The 9,923-nt window shown below is 46.5% G+C and overlaps 1 protein-coding gene and 1 long non-coding RNA gene across 6 annotated transcripts in view; one reads left to right on the top strand and one right to left on the bottom strand.

Moving 5' to 3' along the window:
- Positions 1 to 1,593, bottom strand: part of Arhgef2 (Rho/Rac guanine nucleotide exchange factor 2) — a 42,058-nt gene extending 40,465 nt beyond the window's left edge. For 2 of the 3 annotated variants that reach the window (XM_031374405.1, XM_031374406.1), the window contains exon 1: positions 1,307 to 1,593. In XM_031374405.1, coding sequence (XP_031230265.1) covers positions 1,307 to 1,572 — 266 coding nt within the window. In that variant the 5' untranslated portion in view covers positions 1,573 to 1,593. Of the gene's footprint in view, positions 1 to 65; positions 203 to 1,306 lie in introns of those variants that run through there. The other variant, XM_031374407.1, reaches the window with a different exon arrangement.
- LOC116093138 overlaps positions 1 to 9,713 on the top strand; it is a 23,373-nt gene extending 13,660 nt beyond the window's left edge. For all 3 annotated transcript variants that reach the window (XR_004119637.1, XR_004119636.1, XR_004119635.1), the window contains exon 4: positions 9,516 to 9,713. This is a non-coding gene — a long non-coding RNA (uncharacterized LOC116093138). The remainder of the gene's footprint in view (positions 1 to 9,515) is intronic.
- Positions 9,714 to 9,923: the final 210 nt, after the last annotated feature.

Genomic DNA, 9,923 nt, shown 5'->3' with positions numbered 1-9,923 from the left:
CGCTCGGTCCTGGCACGGTTGGCTTCGGACAAGAGCGGCCCCTGCTGGTACAAAGGCAGTACTACCCTCCAGAAGGGACGGAGGGGCAGGGCAAGCTGAAGTCTCCTTGTTTGGAGTCAGGTGACAACATCTTTCACTCAGCTACGGGAAAGCCAGGGCTCCATCCCTCTGCATCTGAGGCACAGAATTAATGTGGTGACAACGAGACACCCAGAGAATCTAGGCAGATGTCACAAAAGACACTCAAACTGTAGTCAGACGTCACAAAAGACATTCAAGCAAGCCTTGTGGGAAGATAATGTTGTTCACCCAGTTCCCACAAAACCAGCGTTGGGACAAAGTCCCAGGAGCATCTCCCTCACTCAGCAACACCCCCTCCCCGCAACCCCCTGCCGCCGCCCGCTCAGTCCATGTTCATGCCCAAGAGCTGAAGAATGTTGAACCACTCACTAGAGTTAAGGACATGTCTAAGAAGACCATGCCCTCGTTAAGAGACTATCTTTAGTGGTAGCAGGGGCCCTGGACTCACATTGGACTCATGTGAACATCCCCTCCCCCGACCTTCTCTTTTTTAACTTCCTCTGTTTGGGGGAAGTGGTCAGGGATTTTCCAGGAGATAGGGAAGACTCTGGTCTTTCTCCCGAAGCCTGCTAAGAATGTGCAGACCTCTGAGCAAGGGCAGCTGTCCCCAGCCAAGCAGGGTGGCCTGTCCCTGTCATCTCAATACTTGAGAGAGGCTAGTCTGGGCTACCTGAAGCTCTGTCTCAAAAATAAACAAAAACTAACTAACAAACTAATAAACTCCTGCTGTTTCTGGCTGCACCTTTGTCCAAGAGATGGGTCTGCCTCAGTCTGAAGCCAGCAGAGTGGCAGAAACCTGGGGAAACAGTACCCACTTCCATCAAGAAGCCTCTTAAAGTTCTCTGGACCTATTTCCTGTCTGTAGAATAAAGAGGCTAGATTATATGATCTCTAAGTTGGTTGTTGTTGTTGTTGTTTTGTCTCCGCTGTGTGGGGCTATGGAACTCAGATGGTGCCCACTCAATTCTCCTCCCCAGCCCACCCCACCTGCCTGTGCCATCTGTGGGAATGAGTGAGCATCCCTATGGAGAGCCCTGTTTTAGAAGCTTGCTTGCAGGCTGGGCTGTGATCCTCCAGGAGAGCTTTCTTCAGAGATCCTTGTCTCTCCAGAGAAACCATGGCAGGGTAGGGGCAGGGCAACGATACCAGGATGTGCCCTTCCAAACACTTTCTCCAAGGTCAAGAGATGGGCAAGGGAGGGTCACGAGGTGCCCTGGGGACTCACCTGCTTATTGGGTCCTGGAACTCCTTTCCAGGACCCCAACTGTGTCTTTTGAGGGAGTCACTAGTGTGACTACGGGCACGGAAAGCCCCGGACCTTCTAAGGAGTGATGTGTGGAAGCCATCATTGTTGTCCTCCTGGTTTTCCTCCCTCCCCTCCACTTCCTCCAGCTGTTCTCTGGATTCAACAGCGGGTGGGCAGCACTGAGAAAGGCCAGGCGGCACTAGGTCTTCACCTATGAAGGACTTCCCTAGGACCGATCTGTTCATGGAAGGTACACGGAGACAGCTCTGAATCAAGAAGAAAGAGAGGGTGAGGCAGAGTTCTAGAACCTTGGAGGCCCCTGCATGGTGCAATAGAGGCCTATAATTCTCACCCTTCAAGAGGTTCAGGGGGAGGGCTCTGAGTTGGGGTCAGGCTAGGCTGGCTTGCATGTTGAGTTTCATATTATCTTGTTCTAAGAGTGAGGCTGTGTGTCTTTTACTACTTTTTAAAGTTTTATTTATTTATTTTATGTATATGAGTGTTCCATTTTTTCATGCACACCAGAAGAAGGAATCAGATCCCATTACAGATGGTTGTGAGCCCCCACGTGGTTGCTGAGAATTTAACTCACGACCTCTGGGAGAGCAAGTAGCCAGTGCTCTTAACTGATGAGAGACACCTCTCCAGCCTGAGGCTGCTGTCTAAAAAAAAAAAAAAAAAAGAAGCTGGGCATGGGTGGCACATACTTTTAATCCCAGCATTCAAAAAACAGAGGCAGGCTGATCTTTGTGAGTTTGAGGCTAGCTTGGTCTATGTAGCAAGTTCCAGGCTAGCCAGAACTATATAGTGAGATCCTACCTGACCTGCCCTCCTCCCCTCGCAAAAAAAAGAAAGAAAGAAGAGAGCCTGGAATGGGGAAGCCTCCACAGCCAGCCTGTCCCTGACTGCTGAGGCAGAGGCAGAGGCCGAGAATGCCTGCCTCAGGGTCATTAGGTCCACTACATACAAGGTCGAGTATAGAACTTGGCTTTTCTAGCTTTTTCTTTTTTTTAAGATTTATTTTATTTATTTTATGTGTATGAGTACACTGTAGCTGAACAGATGGCCGTGAGCTATTATGTATATGTCTGCTGGGAATTGAACTCAGGACCTCTGCCGACCCCACTCGCTCCAGCGTAATTCATTGTAGCCGTCTTCTGACACACCAGAAGAGGGTGTCAGATCTCACTATGGGTGGTTGTAAGCCACCATGTGGTTGCTGGGATCCGAACTAAGGACCTTCAGAAGAGCAGTCAATGCTCTTATCCGCTGAGCCATCTCACCAGCCTGCTTTTCTAGCTCTTAATACAGTATTCTTTCCAATGAAGAGAGCCTGGCTGGCAGTGGTGGCACATGTCTGCAATCTCAGCACTCAGGAGGCAGACGGGAAAAATCCAGAGTTCAAGCACACTGTGTGCACTAAAGCAAATTGAAAGCTAAACTACACAGAGAAATCTTGTTTCTGAATAAAAAATTTAAAGAGAAGTTCTTGTTTGCTCATTGTTGTCCCCTCATGGAACATCTATATAGTAGAAAGCCATGCCAAGAAAAGCAGACACTGCAGATTCTGCATCTGTGTTTAGGGGCGTGTGTGTGTGTGTGTGTGTGTGTGTGTGTGTGTGTGTGTGTGTGTGTAAGCATGTGCTTGCATAACTATCAAATGCTGCAAGCGAAGTTTTATCAAGTCTTTGGCCAGGATGAGTAAGGCATAAGGCAGTGCACATGTTTAGGTCCAGCACTCAGGAGGCAGAGGAAAACCTCTGGGCGTTCAAGAAGAGCCTGATCTACATAGGAAGTTCCAGGACAGACAAAAACAAAACAAAACAAAACAAAACAAAACAAACAAAACAAAAACCAAAACAAGCTGGGCATGCCTTCAATCCCAGCACTTAGGAGGCAGAGACAGAGGCAGGCAGATTTCTGAGTTTGAGGCCAGCCTGGTCTACAGAGTGAGTTCCAGGACAACCAGGGCTACACAGAGAAACCCTGTCTCAAAAAAACAAAACAAAATAAAACAAACAAAAACAACAACACCGCAAAAAAAATCCTTGTGTCTACCAATGGGTGGTCAGTACATATTACTAACTGGGAGTCTCCAGAAAGCAAAACAAGAGATGCAGGTTGACTTTGAGGGGGACTAGAGTCTGGCCAAGGGAAGAGAAAAGCTTCTAGGTCGGAAGAGGGGCCTGTGTGGGCCCATGTGGACCCGTGTGGGCCTGGTGAGGTGGCTTAGTGGGTAAAGTCTGCAAGCCTGACTCCGAGTTCAATGTCTGGATCCTACAGTGGAAGAAGGGGACAGACTCCCAAAAGTCCTCTAACCTCCACGTCTGTGCTGTGGAATAGGTGGGCAAACAAATGGGCTCACTTATTATTATTTATGCATGTGTGCTCAGTGTGTTTGAGGAGGTCAGAGGACACGTTCCCAGAAGTTGGCTCTCTATTCTCTTCTTTGCTTCCTCCCACCTTCCCCTGACTGCTTTCCTCAGGAAATGGCTCAAGGGACAAGGAAGCAAGGCACTGAGGTCACATCAAGTCACGTCTCTGTTTCCGGTGACACACATAGGAGATTCTGAAACAGGCGCTTAAAATGAAGTAACGGCGACTTCATTGACTAAGCGCTCACTATGACTAACAGGGGGGATCTTTAAGTAGGGGCAGCAGGAGGCGCTGTTGCTCAAAGCCAACCCCATGCTTTTTTTCAGGTGTAACTGTGGTTTAGTTAGGTTTACAAGCACAATCTTCCTAAGCTGTAATCTTGGGCTCCTCCTCCCCTTCCTCTTCCTCCTCTTCCTCCTCCTCCTCCTCCTCCTCCTCCTCCTCCTCCTCCTCCTCCTCTTCCTCCTCCTCCTTTATTCTCTTTTACCTCAGAAAATACAAGAATGGCATTCCTTACTATAGTGGTTTCAATGAAAATAGCCTCTATAGACTCCCATATTTGAGTGTTTGGTCCCCAATTGGTAGAACTGTTTTGGGAAAGATTAATGGGTGGGGCCTTGTTCGAGAGGTGTGTCACTGGGGCTAGGTTTAAGGTTTCCAAAACTATCACCGGCTCTAGTGTCTCCCTGCCTCCTCTCTTGATCTCCTGCCTGTAAATCAAAGGTAACCTCTCAGCTACTGCTACAATGCTCCAGCACCCCATTCAATGCTTTCTTTTATAAGTTGCCTCGATCATGCTATCTCTTCACAGAAATAGAATCATGATTAAGACACTTATGGCCTAGCAGCGGGGGCACATGCCTTTAATCCCAGCACTCAGGAGGCAGAGGCCACCTAACAGATCTCTGTGAATTCGAGGCCACCTGGTCTACAGAGCAAGTTCCAAGACAGCCCGAACTACACATCCTCTCTTGAAAAACCAAAAGAAAAAAAAAAAAAAACACCTGTCCACGTATCCTGCGAGGATGTCAAGGATGTTAAAATACTGACAATAGCTGGGTACCTTTTCCCCACACTAGAGGTAGAGGCCAGCTTGGTCTGCATAGAGAGTTACAGGGCAGCCAGGGCTACATAGAGAGACCTTCTCAGAGAAGGGGTGGGGGGATGAGAGTAACATGCATCATGCAACTAACATAACTTGCATGCTAGAAACACATTCTATTGTTGCCACTGTTATTTAGGGCTTCCGGGAATGAAGACCTGGAAAGACAGTGTAAGACAGAAGCAGACATAGGCCTAGGCATCATGTGAGGTGACCTGCTGTTTTATCTTGAGACAAAAAGAGAGAGAAAATAAAAAGTCACAGTCTAGAGCTCAGGCTGGTGAGATGGCTCAGTGGGTAAGAGCACCTCCTGTTCTTCCAAAGGTCCTGAGTTCAAATCCCAGCAACCACATGGTGGCTCACAACCATGTACTTACATATAATAATAAGTAAATCTTTTTTTAAAAAAGTCACAGTCCGCCGGGCGGTGGTGGCGCACGCCTTTAATCCTAGCACTTGGGAGGCAGAGGCAGGCGGATTTCCGAGCTCGAGGCCAGCCTGGTCTACAGAGTGAGTACCGGGACAGCCGGGGCTACAGAGAGAAACCCTGTCTCAAAAAACCAAAAAAAAAAAAAAAAAGTCACAGTCGGACATTAATACTACTGTGTGCAAAGTTATCAAGAAAAAGAGAAACGAGCAGCCTGTCCAATGCTTAGAGCCCCTGAAAGGGAGGGGTGGGAGGGGTCCTTTAGGACAGACCATGGCAAACCTTAGGTGACAAGATCATATCTGTCCTGTTAACATCTACAGTGCTGGATGTCAAACCCAGGGGCTCATACATGCCAGGAAAATGTTCAACCACTCGGCTACATTCCTAGATTTTGTGTTTTGAGACAGGATCTCGCTATGAAACCCAAGTATTTCAAGAATTCATGGATACTCACCTGCCTCAGCCTCTAAACTACTGCAACTTTTTGTTTGTTTGTTTGTTTGTTTTTGCAATAGTTTTTTTTAACTGTGTGGCCCTGGCTAGCCTTGAACTCACAGAGATCTACCTGCCTTTGCCTCCTGAGTGCTGAAATTAAAGGGTGTTCCTCCATGCCTGACCCCTTTTTATGAAATGTATCATATGTAAATGGTGTTTTGTCTGCATGTCCATCTGCACCCCAGAAGGCTATATCAGATCCCATGAGACTGTAGTGATAGACGGTTGTGAGCTGCCATGTGGGTGCTGGGAATTGAACTCAAGCCCTCTGGAAGAACAGCCATGCTCTTAATTACTGAGGCATCTCTTCAGCTCCTCCGGGCATATTTTCATTTCTTTCATTATTATTTTTATTATTATTATTATTATTATTATTATTATTATTATTATTATTATTATATCATCATCATTATTGGAGGTGTGGAGTCAGAAGAGCACATTGTTGAACAAGTTCTCTCCCCCACCTTCCCGTGGGGTCCAGGGGATCAGGTCTCCAGGCTTGTTCATCAGGTGCCTTTACCCATGAAGCCATCTTGCTGGCCTTCTTTATTTTTAACATTTATTTGTATCTCTGTGTGTGCACACACGTGCGCCGTGGAGCACATGTAGAGGTCAGAGGACAAGTTGTAGGAATCATCTCTCTCTTCCTGTCTCTTGGGTCGTGGGGACTGAACCCAGAGGTTGGCTTTGTAGCAAGTGCCTCCATTCCTATTAAGTTATCTCAGTGACCCTGTCTTTATTTTTAAATTGCATTTTGATTGTTTTGTGTCTATGTGCATATGAGAGAGGAAGAGACCATGCAAGGGGGTGCATGACACAGCACACACGTGGAGGTCAGAGGAACTGATTTTCCCTTCCACCATGTGAGAGGTCAGGTCACTAGGCTTGGCAGTAAGACGTGCAGGGGCACCCCACTGCTCCTTGTCTTTTAAATAAATACTTATTTATTTTTATTTTATGCCTATGACTGTTTCTCCTGCATACATGGGTATGCCCCATGTGTGTGTAGTAAGTATGGAGGCCAGTGAGAACACTGGACCCCACGGAACTCTAATTGTAGGTGAATGCAAACTATCATGTGAGTGCTCAGAACTTGAACCTTGCAGGATCAGCAAGTATTCCAACCACTGAAACATGGCCCCAGCTGCCCTCCACACCACCTCGTTCTTTTTAAATTGTTGGGAAAAAAAATTAAAATGAAGACATTCAAGTTGGGCCTGCAGGTGCATGCTTGTAACCCCAGCACTTGACGGGCTAAGAGGAAAAGATTGTCACTAGCTCCAGACCATCCTGGGCTACACAGTGATGAGTGTCTCAAAAGACAAACAGAGGGGCTGCAGAGCTTCCTCAGTGTCTAAGAGAATTCACCGCTCTGGCAGAGGACCTAGTTTGCTTCCTAGTTTATAGCCCTCTGTAACTCTAGTTCCAGGAGATCTGCCCTCTTTTAGCCTCTGCAGGCGGCAGGCATGTACATGGTACACTGACATATATGCAGGAAAGCACTCATACACACAAAATAAAAATAAGTAAAACCTCAAAAAAAATTAAAAAACAAGCAACAAAAATAAAAAGTGGACAGATCCTTAGGAACAACATTTGGGTTGACCTCTGGCCTCCATACACACATATATAGACACACACACAGGAACATATATGTACACACACATATACATACACAAACAAAAGTTCAGGGTCATCCTCAGCTACACTGTGAGTTATATAGGTGACCAACATGGTATATATAGGACCATGTCTATATATATATTTTTTCCATCAAATTCAAATTTCAATACTCAGGGTTTTTTTAACATGTTCACTCACTCACTTGCATATTGTCAGCAAATTGATTGTTATGACAGAGACCATATGGCTTACAAGCCTAAAATATATTTTTTCTGTGTTTTTATAGAAAAAGCTTTAAGCTCTGCTATATACCATTAAGGCATTCTGCAACAGTTTGGGGGAGGAGACATTGATAACCCCAACATACCTACTTCCTAAATATCACCCAGAACCCATAGAAGAAGTCAACTTGGGGGTATCCGGCCACCATTTTCTTCTCTCCTTCACCTCTGGCTTTGCTAGCATCCCAGAGCTTCTAGAACTTGCTCAGAGCCACACATGCAGTTGACTGGAGGTGGTGGGATTGCAAAACTGACCTAGCACACTGGGGAGCCTGTATTGCTTTCTAAAACCAGAACACAAGCTCCTGAAGAGAGCAAGTGAAGTCACACACCTCCCACCCGACTTCAGAACGAAGCAATCAGGGCCAGGTGGCTCAGTGGGTAGACTGCTTATGGCCAACAGTCCATCCCCAGGCCCCACATGTTTTAGGAAAGTCATCTTCTGACATCCACGTGCACCTTATCACGTGCCCCCAATAAATGAATAAATATACATTTAAAATGAAAATAGTAACAAATGGCTGCTGGGGTCACCCAGTGGCTAAAGTTGCTTGTCACCAAGACAGTTGACTTGAGAGTTCAAGGTCACACTCACACAAATAAGTTATAACAACCTTTTTTTTTAAAGCCTGAAGAGGAAGTGGTTAAGGGCACTGGCAGCTCTTACAGAGGACCCAGGTTTGGTTCCCGGCACCCACATGCTGGCTCTCAAGCACTTACAATTCTAATTCCAGGGGATATGATATTCTCTTCTGAATGTCTCGGGCACAAGACATGCAAGTGGCTCACATAAGTATATGCAGACAAAACACCCATCCACAGGGGCTGGCGAGATGGCTCAGTGGGTAAGAGCACTGACTGCCCTTCCAAAGGTCCTGAGTTCGGATCCCAGCAACGATCAGACGCCCTCTTCTGGTGTGTCTGAAGATAGCTACAATGAGTTATGCTGGAGTGAGCAGGGCCAACAGAGGTCCTGAGTTCAATTCCCAGCAGCCACACACATGATGGCTCACAGCCATCTATACAGCTACAGTGTACACTCATACCCATAAAATAAATAAATCTTTAAAAAAAAACCAAACACCCATCCACACTAAATGGATGAACAAATGAGTGAATGTTGGTGCTTGCCTTTAACCCTGCTCTTGGGACCCAGAGGAGATAGATTTCTGTGAGTTCCAGGACAGCCAGGACTACAAAGTGAGACCCTGCCTAAAAACCAATACTAAAACCAAAACCAAACCACACAAATAAAAACTTAAAATCTGAATAAAGTGTTGTCAAGCAGGCCCTGGTTCTGCTAGCTGACAGTCCCAGGAAGGACTTACTGGTAGTTACCACCAGCAAGGAGTACACAGTAAATTCTTCAGAAACCAGTTTGCTTGTTTGAGACCTTGTAGCCTTGACTAGCCTCAGACTGGTCTGAAATGATCTTGAGCTTGCACACGTCCTTCCTGGACCTCCTGAGAGCTTGAACTGCAGGTATGCAGCTGTGTGCCATGCCTGGTGGTATGTGGTGCTAGGGATCTAAATTTGGGGTTTTGATAGGTCTACCCATTGAGCTACATACCCAGCCCTGAAGCCTGGAAGGTTCCCTGTGTCTGGCTCTGGGATTCTGAATCTCCAGGGTGGAGGGACAATGATGGAGAAAACCTAGAAAATTCAGGCAATAAAAACTGAGGAAGGCCAGGGGGCTTGAGGCATGCCTTCAATCTCAGGACTTGGAAGGCTGAGGTAGGTAAATGTGAATTTGAGGGCAGACTGGTCTATATGGAAATATGCAGGCCAGCCAAGGCCACATCTGGTTAGTAACAGAAAAATTCTGGCTCTACAGAAATTTTTTAATGGTTCAAAATTTAACCTTTGTTTCTTCTCTCATAGTAAGTAAACCAAGAGGGCCTGTGAGACAGCAGGCGGCTGACCAGCAAGCCAGAAGATCTGAATTTAGTCTCGGGACCCACGTGGCAGGACAGAACTGACTTCCAAAAGCTGTCCTCTGACCTCCACAAGTGTGCCATGACACCCGACATCTCACTCTCTCACACACAGTAAATAAATAAACTTAAATTAAAAGAGAAAGACAAACCATTGGGCTGCCTACTTTTTGTCAACTTGACACAAGCCAGAGGGAACCTCAGTTGAGAAGATATCTCCACAAGATTGATTGGCCTGTGGGGCATTTTCTTGATAAATGATTAATTTGGGTGGGTCCAGCCCACTAGGTGAAAAGCGGAAGGAGCAAGCTTCAGGGAGCAAGCTGGGTTTTTTCATGGTCTTTGCTTCAGTTCC

Source organism: Mastomys coucha, unplaced genomic scaffold (assembly GCF_008632895.1).
Source record: "Mastomys coucha isolate ucsf_1 unplaced genomic scaffold, UCSF_Mcou_1 pScaffold16, whole genome shotgun sequence".
Lineage (NCBI taxonomy): Eukaryota > Metazoa > Chordata > Mammalia > Rodentia > Muridae > Mastomys > Mastomys coucha.
Note: the sequence above shows the minus strand (reverse complement) of the source record. Positions and strands in the feature narration are given on the sequence as shown.